Here is a 22,086-nt window from a genome sequence, read left to right on the forward strand (position 1 = left end):
GGCAGGAGCCTTTTGATACTGTTTCATTTAGTACAGAATAAATAATTCCAGGAGGAATCCCCAAACCCATGTCTCCTAAACCAAGTGCTCCTAACTCTGGAGGCCTCCGCAGCCCTGGCTCCCTGCAGGGCCTGGGTGCCGGGGCGCACTCACCCTTCGCGGCCGCGGACGGAGCTTGCGCGCGCGGTGCAGCCCCGGAGCCCGAGGCCCCGCAGCCGCTGCGCGCCCTGGCGGAGCATGGCTGGCGATGGCCGGGGCGCACCTGCGCGCGGAGCCTGGCCGCGGGGCGCGGGGCGGGCGGCGGGGCGGTCGATCCTCCCCCAGGCAAGGGGCGGGCTCCTGGACCGCGCCCTGGGCACTCTGCGCCCACAGAGCCGCGGCACCATGGCACCGGCCGGAGGTCCCGGGACCAAGAAGGTAAATCTCCTTCCTTTCTTCCTTTCTCAGCAGAGCAGTCCAGGCCACTCCAGCCCTGGTCCTTTCTGTTCCTCTAACCAAACTCCGGACCCTCGCAAGGACTGGACAGCTCTGAGCCTCCGTTTACGCGCTCACCAATCGATTAACGTTTATGGAGCCTTTTCTCGGTGCCCGGCATGGGGGAGAGTATTTTACACAAAATAGCTCCTCATCTTCACAATTATCCCCAATTTACAGGCGAGGGGACTGAGGCTCAGCGAGTCTGGGGGACTACTGAAAGGTCACCTGTCTGGGTCAGGGCAAAGTGGGGATTTGAAGTCTCACTTTGGGGTTCAGAGGGTGCTCATTTTCCTCCCTCAGGGACCCACATCCCCCTTACCCCAGTCCTCAGTTTCTCGGAGCCCCAGACCTTCTGGGGGTCTCGCCCACATTTTGGTAAGAGCAGCAGCGGGCCCTGGAGTCACCGGCTGCCCTGGAACCAGTCCTGGGCCAACTCCAGGAGCCAGGGTCGTCGGTGCGGGTTCCTCGCTGTGTCCTGGCCCCTTTCAGCGTGTGATCCTCAGATGTCGGTGTGATTCCCCCGGTGTCGGGTGTGCGTGGGGTGGGGGAAGGAGAACTGGACAAAATTTAGAAAGAGTGTGAACGTGGAGGAAGGGCGTCCTGAAACATTTTATTTTATTTGCAGAACGGTAGGTTGAACCCAGGGGCATTCTACCTCCGAGCTATACCCCCAACCCCCCTCCCCCTTTTAAATTCTTTATTTTGAAACAGGGTCCCACTAAGTTGCAGAGGGCCTAAATTACTAAGGCTGGCCATGAACCTGCGATCCTCCTGTCCAGCCTCTCAAGTACTGGGATTACACCTCTCCGGAACATTAAACGCAACCCACCTGTGCCGCAGAATTCAGAAGTGGGGAGGGCAAAATAGGCATGGAAATGCGCGCTATCGATTTATTTATTTATTTATTTATTTATTTATTTATGCGGTACTAGGGTGGAACCCAGAGGCTTTCTACCTCCGGGCTATACTCCTAGACCTTTTTTAAAAAATTTATTATTATTTTATTTGGAAACAGGGTCTCACTAAGTTACTGAGAACCTCACTCAGTAGCTGAGGCTGGCTTTGAACCTTTGCGATCCTCCTGTCTCAGCCTCCCAAGCACGGAGATTACAAGCCTGTGCCACCATGCCTGGCACGCTATCGATTTCCTAATATTTATTTATTTATTTATTTATTTATTTATTTATTGGTGGTACTGGGGATGGAACCTAGGGACATTCTACCTCCAAGCTATACTCCCAGCCCTTTTTTTTAATTCTTTATTTTTTGAAACAGGGTCTCACTGAGTTGCAAAGGGCCTAAGTAGTAGCTGAGGCTGTTGGCAAACCGCGATCCTCCTGTCTCAGCCTCCCAAATGCTGGGATTACAAGTGTGTGCCACCACCCCCGGCTTGATTTCCTTAATATTTAAAAGTTTAAAACGGAGCCAGACTTCTCAGCAATGTAGCAAGACTCTCGGGAACCTAGCAATATCGTGAAGAAAGAAAGAAAGAAAGAAAGAAAGAAAGAAAGAAAGAAAGAAAGAAAGAAAGAAAGAAAGAAGGAAGGACCGGGCCTGGTGGCATATGCTTGTAATCCCAGCATTCAGGAGGCTGAGACTGGAGGATCACAGTTAGCAGATAGCCTCAGCTACTTAGTGAGGCCCTCTGCAACTTAGTGAAACCCTGTTTCAAAATGAGGAATTAAACACAGGGCAGGGGCTGTAGCTGGGAGGTCAAATTCCCCTGGGTTTCATCCCCAGACCCGCATAAAAACAAACAAACAAACAATGAAAGAAAGAAAGAAGGGAGGGAGGAAGGAAGAGGAGAGAGAGAGAGAGAGAGAGAGAGAGAGAGAGAGAGAGAGAGAGAGAGAGAGAAAGTTGGGATTGTAGCTCACAGGTAGAATGCCCCTGGGTTCAACCTCCAGTACTACAAAAATCAAATAAACAAGCACAAAAAGCAAACAGAAACACCAAGAAGCCCTACAATAGGGCTAAGTAAATAAACCACTTACTAAGTAATTAGGCAGCCACTCTAACAACTAAGTGTGAAATCTATCACAGACTGGCCCAAACTCCATAAAAATATTTTTATATACACTGTAAGGGAGGACACAGTAATGCTAACAGCTATGCAAGATATGGAATATGAGTTTTAAAAACATGTTTGAGCCAAACCAAGTATGGTAGTGCACACCTGTAATCCTAGGACTTGGGAGGCTGAGACAGGAAGATCACAGATTCGAGGATAACCTCAGCAATTTAGCAAGACCTAGTTTCCAAATAAAAAATAAAATAGGTCTGGAGGTATTGCCCAAAGGTAGAATACCCTTGGGCTCATCAATCTCTAGTAACACACACACACACACACACACACACACACACAATATGTTTTGGGGCATATTTGGATTATAAAGGTAAAAATGTGGGTATTGAAGGAAATAAAGTTAACACAAAAATGAAGAAACAAAGAACTTATGCTGACCTTTCTCTCAACTTTAGCTGGTGCTGTGTTAATTACCCCTGTCTCCTACTACTGGGAGCCAAGCCCAGGGCCACTCTGCCACTGAGCTATGTCCTCAACGCTTTTTATTTTTATTTTGAGACAGAGTCATGCTAAGTTGCTCAGGTTCATCTCGAACTTGTGATCCTCCTGCCTCAGCCTCCTGAGTAGCTGGATTACAGGCACCAACCACCATATCTGGTCCACAGTTCTTTGTTCTTTTTTCTTTCTTTCCTTCTTCCTTCCTTCCTTCCTTTCTTTCTTTCTTTTTTTTTGTTTTGTTTAAGGTTCTGGGTATTGAACTCAGGGGCATTCTACCTTTGAGCTACACCTCCAGACCTATTTTATTTTAGTTTGAAACAGGGTCTCACTAAGTTGCAGAAGCTGGCCTCATACCTGAGATCCTCCCAGATCTCAGGATCTCAGGATTATAGCCACACCTGGCTATAGTTCACTGTTTCAAACAGGCTTTGTTTTGTTTTGTTTTTTGGTGGTACTGGGGTTCCTGGAAGCCCTTCTACCTCCAGGCTACACTCCCAGACCTATTTTTATATTTTTATTTGGAAACAGGGTCTTTTACGCCAGCGCGGCTGGCTTTGAACCTGCGTGATCCTCCTGTCTCCGCCTCCCAAGTGCAGGGATTACAAGCGTGGGCCACCACTCCCGGCATTCAAAACAGGTTTTTAAAAATATCATGTCCCTATTCAATCCCTCCAGGACCTCTGCTTTTGCAACACTAATATTATCACATGCTAGTCCATGTTAAGGTGTATCTTGTAGTTCTTAGTGGAAAGGTACTAATCTCCCCTCTTTTCTCAGCTAGCAGGGCACTAATGTTAAGAACATTCAAGTATTCATTGAAGTGCCACAGAGGACTCTTCGTGTGTGTGTGTGTGTGTGTGTGTAATACTGGAGATGGAAACCAGGGCATTCTACCTCTGAGCCACACCCCCAGCCCTATTTTAGTATTTTACTTTGAACAGGGTCTCACTAAGTTGCACAGAGCCTCACTAAGTAGCTGAGGCTGACTGTGAACCTGTGATTCTTCTATCTCAGCCTCTCAGGTACTGGGATTACAAGCATGTGCCACTATGCCAGGCTCCAATTAATTCTTTAAACAAAAAGAACAGCCCTGCTGTTGATTCCAGGTGAGTCAGATACTACAGGCAGATGGAGTCTTCTGTTTTCCTCTTGCCATGGAGTGAAGGTGTGGTCCCCTGAGTATGAGTGCAGTGGCCCCAAAGCCAGGCCTTATGTCAGGAGACTTTAGGTGTTAATATCTGCAAAAGGGGCATAAGGGCACCTCAAGGCTCATTTTCAGATTAGGTGCCAAACTGAAGAAAAGGATGGAAAGAAAATACAAATGAACGGCAAATTAATTTACAGTGGTTTAGATAGTACATGTTCCCACCCATGTCTTTCTAAAGCTGTCTTTAGACCGTACAGCTGTCCTAATTGATAGAGGTGGTGAGTACAACTGTAATTCTGGTACTTGGGAGGTCAAGACAGGAGGACTTCGGGTTCAAGTCTGGTCTCAGTAACTTAGTGAAGCCATCAGCAACTTAGTGAGACCTTGTTTTAAAAAAAATAGGTCTGGGCTTGTTGCTGAGAGGTAGAATGCTCCTGGGTTCAATCTCAAGTACTGTGCACAGATGCGCGCGCGCACACACACACACACACACACACACACACACACAGTATTACAATTTTCTTAAAGCCCTGGTTAATTTTCTGTTAAAGTATGACTTCATTTTTCTCTTCAGGGCCCAAATTCTAGCAAATGTGACCCATCTGACTTTTTCAAAACAGTCCTGACTCTCTGCTAAGCTACTGACATAACTGCACCAGGGTTTCCTCTCTGCTAGGTGCTAAAGGAAGTGATAGGAATACAGACACACGAGGTATGTCACCTGCCTCACTCAGCCTACAGTGAAAGTGAGGAGCCAGGTAAGTGACCCGATACTGTGGCACAGAGATGGGCGATGCCAAAGTTAAGCAGGACTCACGGAGGGGCAGTCACCGGCGTGAGTGGGTCTGGAGGCCTTGCTCTGGCAGCAGTGGAAGGAGTGAAGGGCAGGGCTGGAGGACACTAGAGACCACTCCCATAATGTTTCAGCTGTGCTGGTGGAGGGGCGTGGGTATGGGAGATGAGCGATGTCCTAATCTATGGCAGATCACGTGTAAAAGTGACAGATTAACCTATAACACCAAAATAATGTTTCCCCCTCTAAATTTCATTCTAAGAGTCAGGCATGGTGGTGCACACTTATAATCCCAATACATGACAAGTTGAGACAGAAGGAATAAAATAAAAAATAAAATAAAAAAGAATAAAAGCCGAGCGTGGTGGCGCATGCTTGTAATCCCTGCCCTTGGGAGGCTGACACAGGAGGATCACGCAGGTTCGAAGCCAGCCTCAGCTACTTAGTGAGGCTCTCAGCAACTTAGTGAGACCCAGTTTCCAAATAAAATATAAAATAGGTCTGGTAGTATAGCCTGGAGGTAGAAAGCTCCAGTACCACCAAAAAATAAATAAATAAATAAAAATAAAGAATAAAAAATAGTACTGGGGATGTGGCTTAGAGGTAGAATGCCCCCTGGGTTCCATCCCCAGTACCACAAAATGAATAAATACAAATAAATAAGTACATAAATAATTTCATTCTAATCTTGGTTAACCTAAATAAGAGGTTTGTTTTCCTCCCCTGGTGAGAGGCCTGGAGGTGTACTATCCATGGCTGCGGCAGCCACTCAAAAATGCCATTTAGAAGCCAGGCTTCTGCTGTCAGTGTCCAGGCTATCTGACTGCTGAGCCCCAAGGCACTAAAGTGCCATTCTGGTTAGGAAGGAGAAAAAGACATAAGATGAAAGAGAGTGGGCATCCATATCAGGAGAGTAAAAGTTTTCCAGAAATCCTCAGCTGGTTCCCACCTGCATCTCATGGCTGTATCCTAAGGCCACTCCCAGCAGCAGCAGCAGCAGCAGTGTCGCCACAAATACAATGTCAGAAACGAAGTAACTACCAGGGAATCATCACTTTCACTATAATTTAGCCCAGAGTAAATGTTAATTAAGGAAAAAAGTGATGACTCCTAGCCCTTTTTTATTTGATTTATTTTTTCAGAAACAAGAGTTTCACTAAGTTGCTGAGAGCCTCACTAAGTAGCTGAGGCTAGCTTCAAATCTGCAGTCCTCCAGTCTCGGCCTCCCAAGTACTGGGATTACAGGTGTGTGCCGCCACGCCCGGCTGGTCGTAGGCTTATGATTGTCCCAAATAGGTACCTGGCTTGTCCAAGGAAGATATAATATACTCAATCCTTCTGAAGCACTATTAAACACAATTTTAACAGAACTAAAGCTCTAAGAATACAATACCAACCTTTCCTAAAATTAGGAATTGCTTTTTTTTTTAGAAAAAAAATTGAGTGTGGGGAAAGCTTAGGAGGTTTTCTTTCTCTTCCTCAGGGCATTTTGGAACGGCTGGACAGTGGCCAGGTGGTCATTGGGGATGGCGGCTTCCTCTTGGCTCTGGAGAAGAGGGGCTACGTGAAGGCTGGACTTTGGACTCCTGAAGCCGTGTGTGAGCACCCGGACGCGGGTGGGTGCCCACGTCAGCCACGCTCCAGCGGCATTTTGCTCAATTTGACTGAGAGAAAAGCTGAGAAATAATAGCGAGTATCTCTGTAGTGTTCTTTTCTGGTACTGGGGATTGAGTCAGGGGTATTCTGCCTCGAAGCTACACCCCCTGTCCTTTTTATTTTTTGTTTTGAAACAGAGTCTTATTAGGTTTCTGAGAGTCTTGCTAAATTGCTGAGGCTGGTCTTGCACTTGTGATCTTCCTGTCTCAGCCTCCCAAGTACTAAGATCACAGGCATGTACCACCATGCCAGCGGACAGTGTTTCTAAGAACTCTTTCACTTGCAAAATTGCCAAGATACAGAGGCAATGGCAGTGTATGGGCTAAGCATGACCCCCGACCCCCTCTCTCTCTCTTTCTCCTTTCTGTCTCTTTCTTATATTTACGTGTCCTCCTCACACAAACACATACATTATTGTTTGTTCCAAGAATTCAAGAACTTCTTTTTTTGTGTGGTACTGGGGAATGGAACCCAGGGGCATGTTGCAAAGGGCCTCACTAAGTAGCTGAGGCTGTCTGTGAACCGCGATCCTCTCATCTCAGCCTCCCAAGTACTGGGATTGCAAGCGTGCGCCACCACGCCCAGCAAGCGCGTCTTTAAAATAGCAAAAACTGTTATTGCTTCAGATTCTTCCTGCTGACTGACGTGCACACTATATTATAACAGTGTGTGTAGTAAGGATGACTAATGGCAATCGCCAGCTTAACAGGGGACCGACTGCCAGGTTCTGGAATGAGAAGGCAATGAAATAAACAGCTTGACTTCACCCTCCTGGCTAGGGGAGGAAGAAAGGAGCTAGAGGTAGAAACTGCAGTGGGGTTGTTAATAACATCAAATTGGAACTGTAATTGTATTGTGACTCTGTGTGCTTGTGAGTGCTGGCTCTCCTAGGTTAATGTGGGGAAAGAAGGCAAAGAATGGAACGGGAGAAACAACTCAAGCTGAGAGTGGAGCTTCTGAGTTGCTCTGATTTTATTTATATATGCACCGTGTGTGAGACAACACGGAGTCCCTCGCTGATTCCTCTGCAGGCCATGTATGACGTTAGACAAGTCTTCGACCCACGTCTCCAATGGTTCCTTTTTGCGTCTGGCACGTTGGTGCAGGGCATGAGCTAGTTCCGAGGGCTAATGAGTTGAGCCATGTGACATGTCCAAGACATCTTAAATACCGAGTGGCCATTCCCATCATATCACAGATACCCAGGGTACTGCAGGACACAACAAAGTTCTGTCTCTCCTATTTCTAGAAAGGGAAGTTTTCATCTGGCCTAAGCACTGTTTAGTAATTTAGGGAGATCTTTTTGCTAAAGAAATGTTGAAATAGAAAAGACAAGGACAGAGAAGAAAGGGCTGACTTTCCCCGAGGCCCAGGAAAGCGTTCAGGCAGCTTCGGACGTTCCCCCACTGCTTGCTGTTGAGTTGGTCGGTGTGGATGCCGCACGTACACATTCTGCTCTATCACAGTTTCCTGGCTCTATTTTGGGCGCCAGTGCTGACTGTAATATACCAGTAAAGCAGGGTGTGGTGGCATCTCTGTAACTGCAGTATTTGGAAGGCTGAGGCAGGAGGATCCCAAGTTCAGGCCAGCCTCAAAAATTTATCAAGACTCTCAGCAACCTAGTAAGACCCCGTTTCAAAGTACAAACACACACACACACACACACACACACACACACACACACACACACCACTAAAAGACCAGCAACATCCTTCGCAACACTGGTGTATGAATACACCTCTCTAGAACGAGAGGCTGAGGGACAGGGCCTCGCCAGGCCTTCGTCTCTGCTCGTGACTACATTGGCAGGAAGTAGAGCCCTGCAGTGCCCAGTGCACCCTGTCCCTGAATCTTGCTTATTTATCTCCACCTTCCTATTAGTACCAGGTTTGAAACTGAGTCTCAGTGAAAGAGATGGGAGTGAGTGTGCTGCTGAGAATGATAGCCTCTGTCATTTTTATTTTAAAAATTCCCATTAAAAGAAAAACCCACTGCATTGCAGTTCGTCAGCTGCACATGGAATTCCTGAGAGCGGGAGCAGACGTCATGCAGACCTTCACCTTCTCCGCCAGCGAGGACACTATGGAAAGCAAGGTGAGAGCGGGCTGCGGCAGGTGGGGCTTCTCCCGCAGACAAGCCTCCTCCTGCGGGATTGACCTGACGTGTCATGACACCATTACAAAGCCCACCTCCAGTATCTATCCATTCATTATTGTGCAAACATGTACACTAAATAAAGGAGCTTTTCATACCCCTGGAGGTAGAGAACTAGAGAGGACCAGACACAGTAGCCACTGGCAGGGCAGGGCCGTCTTCCTGTGTTCCACTTGAGAGAGGCCCCTGTCATCTCATTTCACTTGCTCCTTTTTGCACCCATCTGTCTGGAGACAGGGAGATGCTGAATAGCACAGCACTGGCCTAGAAACGAGAAGTATTTGGTGTGATTTCCAGCTTAGTCTCCTATCGGCTGTGTGCCTTTGTGCCAGACGTCTCCCTGTGCTGAGCATGGACTTTCTGCACAATGGAGATGGAGCTGGTGTGCACCGACTTGTTGTGGGGAGTGGATGAGATGAAGGACATGACATATGCTGCAAATGTAAAGTGTTCATAGTTATAAATGTTTAATCTGCTCATTTAACCAACCAACGGTTAATGGGTACCACTAAATGTTATATTTATTGGTGGTAGTACATGGACTATTGTGATAGCCCGTTGTCTATGCTAGATACAAAGATGATACAAAGACATTGACCCTATTCTGAAGAGGCTCATGGTCAAGTGTGGGAGGGTAACAAAAAAAGTTATTAAAATCCAATGTGTTTATGGAGATCGGTGTGGAGATTCTCAGAAAACTGGGAATGGGTTCACCTTATGATCCAGTGATGCCCACTCCTGGGTATCTTTCCAAAGGGACTGAAATCAGAATGTTATAGTAAAATATGCATATCCATGTTTGTGGCAGCACAATTCATAATAGCCAAGTTATGGAACCAACCCAGGTGTCCATCAACAGATAAATAGGATATACACACAATGGAATTCTACTTAACAGTCAAGAACAAATTTATGTCATTTGCAGGAAATGGGTGGACCTGGAGAACATTATGTTAAGTGAGATTAGCCAGTCACAGGAAGCGAAGGGTCATATGTGTTCTCTATATCCAGAAGCTAGGGGATAATGGGGACACCAGAGGGACTCGAGTGAAGCCAGGGAGGTGGTCTAGGGGACGGGGAGGAGAAGAATGATGTTCAGTGAAAGAATTACTGCCGTGGGCTATGTGTACATATGTGAAAATATCCATGTTAATCTCAGTACTTTGTATGGAGAAAGGGAGGATGGGGAGAGAGCCAGGGGAAAGCCTCCCAAGTACTGTGTGCGTATGTGTCACTATAACTGTGAACTACATTATGATGTGAGATTAATTCTACAATAAAGTGTTTTTAAAACCCCAGCATAAACTGGGCATGTGGCGCACGCTTGTGATCCCAGCATTCGGGAGGTTGAGACAGGAGGATCCTGGTTCGGGGACAGCCTCGGCTATCTTGTGAGGCCCTTTGCAACTCAGTGAGACCCTGTTTCAAAATAAAGAATAAAAATTAGGGCTGGGGGTATAGCTGGGAGGTAGAATGCCCCTGGGTTTCATCCCCAGTACCACAAGTAAATAAATAAATAAATAAATAAATAAATAAATAAATACCCAGCATAATAAGTACAATAATGGAAACGCAACATCGCTTGCAACAGGAGAGATTGGACCCAACTCCGCTGGTCTTCTCCTTTGCAGTTTAAATGGTTGGCCTGTTCTCATTGACTTGCTCATCGTCCCCTTTGTTGTCCATTATATTTTACATCTGAGCGCCAGGCTCACCGTCTGAACTCTTGCTCTCTAACCGCAGTGGGAAGATGTAAATGCTGCAGCCTGTGACCTCGCCAGGGACGTGGCTGGCAAAGGTGACGCTTTAGTAGCCGGGGGGATCTGCCAGACATCCATATACAAATACCACAAGGATGAAGCCAGAATTAAAAAACTTTTCCGACAACAGATAGAGGTGTTTGTCAGGAAAAATGTGGACTTCTTGATTGCAGAGGTAAGCCTAATATTAGAAGAATAAGATTAAACTTACTTTGACAAAGGTAACTGCAGAGCCTAGGGCTTCCATTGGGTACTAGACTGACTGCCTTCTGCTCTCATTGCCTCGGTGAGGATGGCCAAGGTCTGCTTAAATGCGCTACAGTCCAGGGTGACATTCTCTTATTTGTGTGATTTTTTCTTTCTTGTCGTTATTTTGTTTGTTTGCTTGCTTGCTTCTAACTGGGGATCGAACCCCGGGGGCATTCTACCTCCAAGTTATATCCTCATCACTTTTTATTTATTTTGAAACAGGGTCTTGCTCAGTTGCTAAGGCTGGCCTGGAACTTGGGCTCCTCCTGCCTTAGCCTCTCAAACACTAGGATCACAGATGTAAGCCACCACCATGCCCACCTCTTCCCAAGCTTGTAATTAGATGGTTTTTTTTTGAGGGGGGAATACTGGGGATTGACACCCCCTTCTCTATTTTATTTTTTATTTTTAAACAGCATCTTGCTAAGTTGCTTCAAACTTGTGATTCTCCAGTCTCAGCCTCCCAATTACTACAATTACAGGCCTGGGACACCATACCTGGCCCTAGTTTATTTTCTTATTGTTCAGCTGAGAGTTCTTTTTAATTTGTATTTCCTGAATACAAATTATTTTGTCAGGTGTGTGATATATTATTTGCAAATATTTTCTTTCAAATAGTCTCTACACCCCTAGCCCCTTTTAATTTTTTTGGATTTGGAATAGGGACTCATAAGTTGTTGAGGATTTTGCTAAATTGCTGAGTTTGGCCTCAAACCTGCAATATTCCTGTCTAAGCCTCCCAAGTACTGGGATTACTTGGGAACTACTGTACCTGGCTTCTTTTCATTTTTATTATATTATTATGATTATTATTATTATTAGTAGTAGTAGTAGTAATAGTAGTATGTGTGGTTCTGGGAATTGAACCCAGGGTTGTTCTACCTCTGAGCTATACCCCCAGCCCTTTGTTTAATTTTATTCTATATTTCAAAACAGAATCTTACTAGTTTGCTGACAGTCTTACTAAGTTGCTGAGGCTGTCCTTGAACCTGAGATCCTCCTATCTTAGCCTCCCACCTACTGAGATTACAGTTATGAGCTACTGTACCCAGCTCAATATTTTCTTACTTGTATGCCAGGTTTCCTGTAAGGCCCAGAGACAGACCTGGGAAAGGCCTTACCATAGCCTTTAGTTTTCCTTCTTTCTTTCTTTCTTTCTTTCTTTCTTTCTTTCTTTCTTTCTTTCTTTCTTTCTTTCTTTCTTCCTCTTTCTTTCTTTCTTTCTTTCTTTCTTTCTTTCTTTCTTTCTTTCTTTCTTTCTTTCTTTCTTACTTTCTTTCTTTGTGTGTGGTGCTGGGGATTGAACCCAGGGGCATTCTACCTCTGAGCTATACCCCCAACTCCATTTTCTATTCTATATTTTTGAAACAGGGTCTCACTAAGTTGCAGAGGGCTTCACTAAGTAGCTGAGGCTAGCCACGAACCCAGATCCTCCTGTCTCCTCCTTCCAAGTACTAGGATTACAAGCAGGTGCCACCACGCCTGGCTTATAGCCTTTGGTTTTCTAAGGTCTATGTGGTTGCAGTGGCTAACTTATGGGACCCTTCCACCTGCAGTAAGAGGAAGGGGACAGTGGCTCAGAGAGTACTTGATCACTTTTCATCACTGTGATCAAAATACCTGACGAGAACAACTGAAAGGAGGGAGGCCTTGCTCGGCTCAGGCTCTCAGAGGTTCCATCGTATTTGGCTGGCTCCAAGGCAGAAACATCATGGCAGCAGGCAGTGTGGAGGCCAGACACTCTGCTCGTGGCAGCTAAGAAGCAGTGGGGCAGGGACCAGACACAGGTATGGTCCCCAAGGCCATGACCCTAGTGACTCCCTCCCTCAGCCAAACCCTACCTGCCTACAGTTACCGACCAGTAAGCCCACTCAAATCACTCACCCAGCACTGATGAAGTTAGAACCCTGATTCAGTTACATCACCTCTGAACATTTCTGCCTTGCCAACACATGAGCTTTCCTGGGGACAGTCCTTCTCCAAACCATCCCAGGGAGCGTCCTCTCCCAAGGGCAAGGCTGCTCAGGCCCCACCATTCATACTCCACATTGACAAGTTTCTTTCTGTCCCTCCAGCCATGCCTTTCTAGGCCCACCTCTGCTTTCCCTCAAGCTATAGCCTGTAAATGACAATTTGAAGACAGAGTCAAAGCATGAGTCACTGATAGGATACAAAGGCCCAGAACATTCTCTTCTCTCTAGCTCCAAAAAAGAAAAAGCACTCATTCCTCATTTCCCAACACAACTGCTACTGCCTGCGTCAAGCCCTCAAGTCAAGTTTTTGCCCTAAACAAGAGAATAGATGCCCAACTATTTCCCCATCAGTCCACTCCCTCTAGTGCAAACCTTGCCTCATTGGCCTCCCAGTGCTAACCGCATGAAGGAGGCATCAGCAGACAACGTGAACTGCCCTCATGTTCTCCAGATGGGCGGGGCACAGCTTGGCTGGTATAAGAACCTTTTGCCGGGTCATGTAATCCCAGTACTTGTAATCCCAGTATCTGTAATCCCAGAATTTAGGAGACTGAGACAGGAGAATCGCAGGTTTGAGGTCAGACTTAGCAAGATTCTATTTCAAAATAAAAAATAAAATAGGGCTAGGGGTTGTAGCTAAGTGGTGGAGTGCTCCTGGGCTCAATCACCAGTAACACACACACACACAACCTCCCTACTGATTCTGTCTTTCCTCACACGCTACTTTTGTAGAATTTATTTCTAAGTCAATGGGGAAGAAACAGGTTTCAAAAAATAAAGAATAAAAAATAGGGCTGGGGGCTTGGAGATAGAGTGCCCCTGGTTTCCATCCCCAGTACCACAAAAAAAAAAAAAAAAAAGAAAGAAAGAAAAAGAAAAGAAAAGAAACAGAGAGGTTTCTGCTGGCTTTTTTTCAGTTCCCTTAGGGCCAGCTATAGACTGTGACACTGGTGGGGGTTCCTGGGAAGCACACCTAAGCTGGTGCTTATCCAGACAAGTTGTCCTAGCCACCATCAGCAAGAAAGTGAATAGCTATCTCTCCCATCCTGTGCTTGATCTTTGCATCTGGGGAATAGTCATATTTCCATTCCTACTTTCTGAATATCTTACGAATATCTAATTAGAAGTGAGTATGAAAGCACTTTGAAGTATAATGGATGATAAACTATTCATGATCTTTTAGCAATTACCCCAGTTCCATAAGAGAAGAACCTAAAATTTATAAGGAAAATTTTCATTCCTTCAAAGTGACAATTATAAATACAGAATAATTTTTAAAACCTTTGTGTGTAGCCGGGCATGGCGATGCACGCTTGTAATCCCAGCATTCGAAAGGCAGAGACCAGAGGATCGTGGTTTGTATACAGCCTCAGCTACTTAGCGAGGCCCTTTGCAACTCAGGGAGACTCTATTTCAGAAATGAAAAGACTAAAAAAGAGGGCTGGGGGTGTAGTTCAGAGGTACAGTGTCCCTGGGTTTCATCCCCAGTACCGTAAAAAAAAAAACAAAAAAAAACCCCGTGTGTGTGTGTGTGTGTGTGTGTGTGCGCGCGCGCGCGCGTGTGTGTTAGTAGTCATTATTCATTGAATGGTGATCCCTGAAAGAAAATCTGCATATTACTGTTAAAGGAATTAAAAACACTTACTCAGAAAGATATTCTTTGGTCTGTCTGCTGGAGAAATATTCCTTAGCAAGTTTTATCACACATAGTTTTATAACTGCTTTGCAATATTTATGTTACTATTTGAAGTCTACTTTATATATGGACCAATAGACACAGTGACATTTCTTTTAGTATTTCGAGCATGTGGAAGAAGCTGTGTGGGCTGTGGAAGTCTTAAAGGAAGTGGGGAAGCCCGTGGCAGTCACCATGTGCATAGGCCCCGAGGGAGACATGTGTGGCGTGGCCCCTGGAGACTGTGCCGTGAAGCTGGGCAAGGCAGGTAATGGATGGTTCTGGGAAGAGCAGCTCAGTCTGGGTATGAAATGTAACCACATTTGCCTAATATTGTGAGAACACTAACATAATAAAAAGGCAATAAAAGAATTACCTGAGATCTGTTTCCTTATCTATAAATCTTGAGATAGGTAATCTCAAAAGTTGCTAATCTCAGCCGGGAGTGGTGGTGCACGCTTGTAATCCCAGCATTTGGGAGGCTGAGACTGGAGGATGGCTGTTCATGACCAGCCTCAGCTACTTAATGAGGCCCTTTGCAACTTAGTGAGACCCTGTTTCAAAATAAAGAATAAAAAAGAAAAAATAGGGCCGGGGTGTAGCTTGGAGGTAGAAAGCCCCTGAGTTCCATTCCCAGTATCGCAAAAAAAAAAAAAAAAAAAAGAATAAACAAGCTGGGCATAGTGGCATGTGCCTGTTATCCCAGTACTTGGGAGTCTGAGACAGGAGGATCATAGGTTCATGACAAGCCTTAGCAACTTAGGGAGGCCCTCCGGCACTTAGTGAGACCTTATTTCACAATAAAAAATAAAATAGGGCTGGGGTTGTAGTTCAGAAGTAGATGCCCCTGGGTTCAATCCCCAGTACCACACACACACAAATTATAAAATGCTTGGGGGTATGTCTCGGAGGTAGAATGCCCCTGGGTTCAATCTCTAGCACCACACAAAAGTACATACATACATACATACATATGTAAATAAATAAATACTAGAAAGAATAAACAAATAAATAATAAAGTGCAAACATCCTTTATTTCCTTGCACAGGGGCCGACATCATTGGTGTGAACTGCCGCTTTGGGCCCTGGACCAGCTTGCAGACGATGAATCTCATGAAGGCCGGCCTGGGGGCCGCGGGGCTGCGAGCACACCTGATGATGCAGTCCCTGGGTTTCCATACACCCGACTGTGGCAAAGGGGGTTTTGTGGATCTCCCAGAATATCCCTTTGGTAAGGTGCATAAAGTGGTGCTCATGTTTCTCATTGTGACAAAATTCAAATGGTCATAATAAACTATGATACAGTTGTATGATATGAGATTACATACGGCAAAACCAGTCAGAGCTTATCCAAAAATGGCTTATCTGAAGGATACATAAAAAGGTCATAGTTTTTGTTTTGGTTTGGTTTTAATCAGACAAAAAGCCTATCAGAGTATCTATCACTTAAAACCAGGGGTAGTAACAGAAATGTCATAATTATTGCATTATAGGACTGGAGCCCAGAGTTGCAACCAGATGGGATATTCAGAAATACGCCAGGGAGGCCTACAACCTGGGGGTCAGGTACATTGGTGGGTGTTGTGGATTCGAGCCCTACCACATCAGGGCGATCGCGGAGGAGCTGGCCCCAGAAAGGGGGTTTTTGCCACCAGCTTCGGAAAAACATGGCAGCTGGGGAAGTGGTCTCAATATGCACACCAAGCCCTGGATTAGAGCGAGGTAGGTATTTTTAAAACTTAATATTCTCATTGCTTTTCTTTAATTTCATTTTGTTTATTGTTGTAAACACTATGCATGCACATGGTAATAAAAATTCAAAAGGTATGTAAGGGCATCAAGTGCAAAGTCAAAATCGTCCCCTCCTGATGCCAGCTCCAGGCACAGAGGCGACTTTATCTGTCCAGGCTGCTTAACAGAATACTGAAGCTGGTATTTCCTCCCTCCCTTCCCATTTGCTAACCATTATTTCAGACCTTTTCAGATTCTGAGTGAGAGGAGGGAGGATGGAGAAGTGGGTACCCTCTCATTACTTCATGGGCGCCCTAAGGGGATGCATTCTGGGAGGCTGGAGTGTCTCCGTGTTTCTTCAGAGCCTTCCAGGGCCCTGGGGTCTACTATGCTCTCACACCACAGCGTTTTCCTCCCACACTTCCTCCACAGACGTTGGCTTTCCTAGCAGCCCGCTCCAGATATCCCTTCCCTGGGGGTTCTCGTTGTCCTTCCCGGTGATTCTCTTGGGCCAGATTTTAGCCATGTTCAGGCTGGCTCTCTGGCTGTCCTTAGGCTCAAAACAGCTTCCACCCTTCCTTTAAACAGATAAACTCTGATGATGTGGTCTCATCTCAGAGCAACAGCACTCTCCTGGCTCACAAGCAAAGTTGCTGGCCCGCGGGTCTTGTGCCATCCAGGTTTTTTCCATTGTGGTGTCAAGTGGGTCGTCTGATGGGTTATTGGCCACCTACCTTGACACTTGTGCGGGGCTTCAATAAAACGTCCAATCTAATACCCTGTTCCACAGGTAGTTTTCTAAACAGTCACTGCAGAACAAAGTAGTATTCGTGAGACCACAGAAGAGACATAACCCTGCTTTACACTTGAGCCACTCGTGGGAGAACGTTCTGAGCATCGAGGTCAAATGGATTCTCTCCTCTTACGTTGCATCGGTCGTCCAAATTCATGCCATACTTCAGTTTGCTTCAGACTTGGACCGACTTCATTTGGACTTACACAACATTTGGGTTTCTAGGAATTTCTAATGAACTTTCTTTTTCATTGCTGTAAGAAAAATTATAGGCCTTCACCTTCTCTGAGGTCTTCCAGTTTTTAAATTATACTATTTGTTATAACAATCACTATATTATTGAAAACATTTTTGGGGGGCCTCTGAATTACTGTTCTGCTTTGTCTTACTACATGTCTAATCATTCTTGTTCTCTCACATGGCTGTTCTTTCTTCTCTCCTCTCCTTTCTCCATAAATATTACATATATAATACATATATAATATATATTCGTCAGTGCAATGCCATCTCCTTTTCATTTCCTAGAAACCAGTCCAACCCCTGCTGTCCTCGCCCCTCTCTCTCCAGGGCTGTCTCCGATGCATCTACTCCATCTTGTAACTTTTTATTCATTTCAGCTGGATATGAAAGAGACTTCATTTTTCTAACTGAAGCAATTGTTCTAGTGTAAATTTATTTAAACTGTAGAAGTGGGTAAGGAATCAATTAGCTGAACCTTTCTTCTGGGAGATAAGGCTATTTTTTCAGGAAAGATGTTTTCATAGGTATCATATTTAGAAAAATGTACTAAATGTAAATATAATTAAGAGGCTAGGAAAGCATACTTTGATGATGATTAAAATAGTTTAAATAAGACACAATTTATTTTCATTATCATCTCATAGGGATCCTTAAAATTAATTAGCTGTTACAATTAAGTCATGCCAGCATGGTGGCACACACCTGCAGTCCCACTCAGGGGGGTCTCAGTTTCAAGGCCAGCCTCAGCAACTTAGTAAGGCCCTGTTTCAAAATAAAAATAAAACAGGGCTGTGGTTGTAGCACTGAAGTAGAATGCCACTGTGCCCCTGGGTTCACTCTCCAGGAACACACACACACACACACACACACACACACACACACACACACTTATTCTGTGAACTAGATCAAGACACTCCTTGCACCCCAAACTCTGAAACCTATTGATAGTTGCAGAAGTTTATGGTTTCACAGAAGTCTGAATGAACTGCAGGTTTCATCATCCAAAAATATTGATTTCTTCATTGTTTAACAAGTAAAGTGGAAAAAAAACTGTCAAAATATTTTTAACACAAAGGTCTGTGGCCAAGAACCTTGTGCTCTTCTTTCTTTGTCTAAAAAACAAGGAACAAATACTCAGAAGATAACTTGAATTCTGTTATTAGTTACTTTTTTAAGATAATACTTTGTCTCATTACATTGAAAACTGTCTTAATTTACTTCTTATCACATTAAAATATTAAGTAGAGTTATAAGAATTCTTTTAGACATTTGCAAATGAATCCAATTCATTAAACATGTAATTAATAAGCAAGCCAGAGGTGGTGACACATGCTTGTAATCTCAGTACTAAGGAGGCTGAGACAGGAGGATCATAGGTTTGAGGACATCCTCAGCAAGTACTGAGACTCATCAACCTAGTGAGATCCTGTTTACAAACAAGAAATAAAAAATTGGACTGGGGGTGTAGATCAAAGGTAGAACACCTCTGAGTTCAATCCCCAATACCACAAAAAAGTACAATTCATAAAATTCACAAAAACATGTAAATCGTAAAATTCATAAAAACATGCATTGTCTTTTTCTGAAATGTAGCATGAAGCCTAATGATTGTTATGAATATAGGAATGTAAGAAAGGGCTCTGACATTAATGAAAGGGACATAATTTTTCTGTTTGTATTTTTCACTTTAATAAAAGTTCCACTTTAGCCAGATCAACCACCATGATTTAAAAAGTATGTGTGTGAGCTGGGCTTGGTGGTGCATGCTTGTAATCCCAACATTTGGGAGGCTGAAACAGGAGGATCGTGGTTCACGGGCAGCCTCAGCTACTTAGTGAGGCCCTTTGCAACTCAGTGAGACCCTGTTTCAAAATAAAGAATAAAAAAAAATAGGGCTGGGGGTGTTGCTCGGAGGTAGAATGCCTCTGGGTTCCATCCCCAGGACAAAAAAAAAAAAAAAAAAAAAGGAAGGAAGGAAGGAAGGAAGGATTAAAAATAGAGCTGGGGGTGTAGCTCAGAGGTAGAATACCCCTGGGTTCCATCCCCAGTACCGAAAAAAAAAAAAGTGTGTGTATGTATACCACACATTTGCATATATGGCACATTGGACTTATAAAATAAGTATGGGTCTTCTAATTAATTAATGATGTATATACATGTATGTATGTATGTATGTATGTATATATATATATATATATATATATATATATATATATATTTTTTTTTTTAACACAGGGCTAGAAGAGAATATTGGGAGAATCTTCAGCCAGCTTCAGGAAGGCCTTTCTGTCCTTCACTATCAAAGCCAGATGCCTAAGCAGGAGTGAAAGAAACTCCTGGAACCACAGAACAGAAGGAAATGGCCTCAAGACCCTCTGGACCGTCCTCGCCTGCTTCCTCAGCCCTCCCTGCTATCTCCTCAGTTCAGGCCAACACAGAGCTTGTCCCTCTGCCCAGTGGAGGTTTGAGAGGGCACTGCAGAAGATGCGGAGGGAGGGAGGGCCCTCGACCCCCAGACACTTGCTGTCCTGTAATGCTGCAGTGCATTCTTCTAAAGACCAGCAAGCATCCACAAACTTGTCTTTGGGATAAATATGGCATTTAAAAATAACTAGAAAAGCCAAATGTGATGTCATACATCTGTAATCTCAGTACTTTAGAAGGCTGAAATAGGAGAATTACAGGTTCGAGGCCAGCTTCAGCAATTCACCCTGTTTCAAAATTAAAAATAAGAAGGCTGAAACAGGAGGATCGTGGTTCACGGGCAGCCTCAGCTACTTAGTGAGGCCCTTTGCAACTCAGTGAGACCCTGTTTCAAAATAAAGGTAAAAAATAGGGCTGGGGGTGTAGCTCAGAGGTAGAATGTACCTGGATTACATCCCCAGTACCAGAAAAAATTAAATTAAAGGCCAGGTGTGTTGGTGCACGCTTGTCATTCTAGCATTCAGGAGGCAGAGACCGGAGGATCATGGTTCTCTGACAGCCTCAGCTACTTAGTGAGGTCCCTTGCAACTCAGTGAGACTCTGTTTCAAAAATAAAGAACAAAAAAATTGGGGTTGGGGAGTGTTGCTCAGAGGTAGAATGGGTTCCATCTCCAGTACCAATAAATAAATAAATAAATAAATAAATAAATAAATAAAAAAATAAAATAAGGCTGAGGGCATACCTCAGAGGCAGAGCTTCCCTCGATCCATTCCCCATTTCCACAAAAAAACAAAAACAAAATAACTAGAAGTCACTGGGAACGAAACCTTGTGAACAGTTCAGGTACCTGAGCTGGGTGCTCAAGGGAGATGCACTCTAACCAAAAGCAACAGGCTGCTCTTCTTCGTTGATTTGTATAATGGCTTCAAAGGCAATCCCCAAAGAAAAGATGCAATAAATGTTTTCAGCAATGGCAGGATTACTGAAATAATTATCACTTCCTAAAATAATTACTTTCAAAAAAATTTTACAGAAATTTATTAGATCCGAGAATTTGTTAAATGCGTCCTTATAATCACAAATAGCTAGATTATAAATAATTTAAGGACAAGGAAGACATTCTATACTTCCTACATTTCTCCTTATTTAGCATTATTTTAGACAATCATAGCTCAATAAAATGCTTATTGTTAATTATTTAAATAAGTAAAAATAAACAGTACATGTAGTCCCAGTCCTTGGGAAGCTGAGACAGGAGGATTGCAGGTTCAGGACCAGCCTCTGCAACTAACTTACTGAGACACTCAGCAGTCTAGAAATCTGTTTCAAAACAAAAATATAAAAAGGCCTGGAGATGTAGCTCAGAGGTAGAATGCCCCTGAGTTAAATCACTAACCCACAAAAATAAACAAAATCCCCAAATGTGTGTGTGTGTGTGTGTGTGTGTGTGTGTGTGTGTGTGTGTGTTACTGGGGATTGAAACGAGGGGCATTTTACCTCTGAGCTATACTCCCAGCCCTAATTTTTGTTTTTTACTTTAAAACAGGGTCTCACCAAGTTGTGGAGGACCTCACTAAGTTCCTGAGGCTGGCTGCAAACCTGTGATCCTCCTGTTTCTGCCTCCAAAGTACTGGGATTACAAGTAATGTTCCACCATACACAGTTCTAGACACCTTTTTAAAAGTCAAAGCTCAAATCTATCTTGGTCTAATGTTTTCTTAATTTATGTTTGTGTTATTAACTGTGTACCCATTTCTCTTTTTCTCTACAACAATGTATCAATTTGAGACAATAAAATTAAAAATAATTTGCCTTTCATAGAGTTTGAATATTTAAAATTTTATGAACATTCTTTGGATAATAGCAAATATTTATTACTTTGTTCCAAACTTTGTGCTAAGCTCTGTTTCAAATATGATATCTATTTATTTGTCATGTAAAATATGTCTTGTATGCATTATATTATATATGTGTACATTCCCACACACAGGGATTAAAACAGAGTGTTTTTAAATATAGTAGTTTTCAGGTGAGGAAACTCATATCTAATGAGGGTAATTAACTTGCCTGAGGTCATACAATTATTAGTCATGGAATTAGTCAATTGGGATTTGAACATGTCCTGGCCCTGGAATCCATGTTCTCAGCCATTATTCTGTACTGCCTCTGCCATGCACACAGTTATTGTTTTTTATCAGATTCTATCCAAATTTTTTCTGTTGCTAAGTTTAAGGTATTTTATTTTTAAATTGACACATAATAATTATATGCATTTGTAGGATACAGTATTACAATTAATTGAGATATTAGCATTTCCATCTCCATTTCTTTGTGTTTAGAGCCTTCAAATTCCCCTCGTCTGGTTCTTCATAAGATATGCATTAAGTTGTTGAGTTTATGGCGTTTTGTAAATCAACTTTTCTTAATATGAATCAACCCTTCAATCCTGATGGAGATGATTCTGTAAGGCTGACAAGTAGGAATTCATT

At 43.8% G+C, this 22,086-nt stretch overlaps 2 protein-coding genes across 2 annotated transcripts in view; one reads left to right on the forward strand and one right to left on the reverse strand.

The window, feature by feature from the left end:
- The window catches only part of DMGDH (dimethylglycine dehydrogenase), a gene marked incomplete at both ends in the record, with an annotated part of 76,261 nt that extends 76,022 nt beyond the window's left edge, over positions 1-239 (reverse strand). Inside the window, one exon of the mRNA XM_080705840.1 lies at positions 154-239. Within this exon, the coding sequence (XP_080561966.1) occupies positions 154-239 (86 nt within the window). The remainder of the gene's footprint in view (positions 1-153) is intronic.
- A 142-nt stretch (positions 240-381) lies between these two features.
- BHMT2 (betaine--homocysteine S-methyltransferase 2) lies at positions 382-19,489 on the forward strand (the record flags this gene model as incomplete). The annotated part of the gene is made up of 8 exons (XM_080716013.1): positions 382-417; positions 6,425-6,557; positions 8,600-8,691; positions 10,495-10,686; positions 14,529-14,676; positions 15,457-15,639; positions 15,902-16,130; positions 19,408-19,489. The coding sequence occupies exons 1-8, from the start codon at positions 385-387 to the stop codon at positions 19,487-19,489; spliced, it is 1,092 nt and encodes a 363-aa protein (XP_080572139.1). The 5' UTR covers positions 382-384.
- Positions 19,490-22,086: the final 2,597 nt, after the last annotated feature.

Source organism: Muscardinus avellanarius, assembly GCF_963383645.1.
Source record: "Muscardinus avellanarius genome assembly, chromosome: 1".
Taxonomy (NCBI): domain Eukaryota; kingdom Metazoa; phylum Chordata; class Mammalia; order Rodentia; family Gliridae; genus Muscardinus; species Muscardinus avellanarius.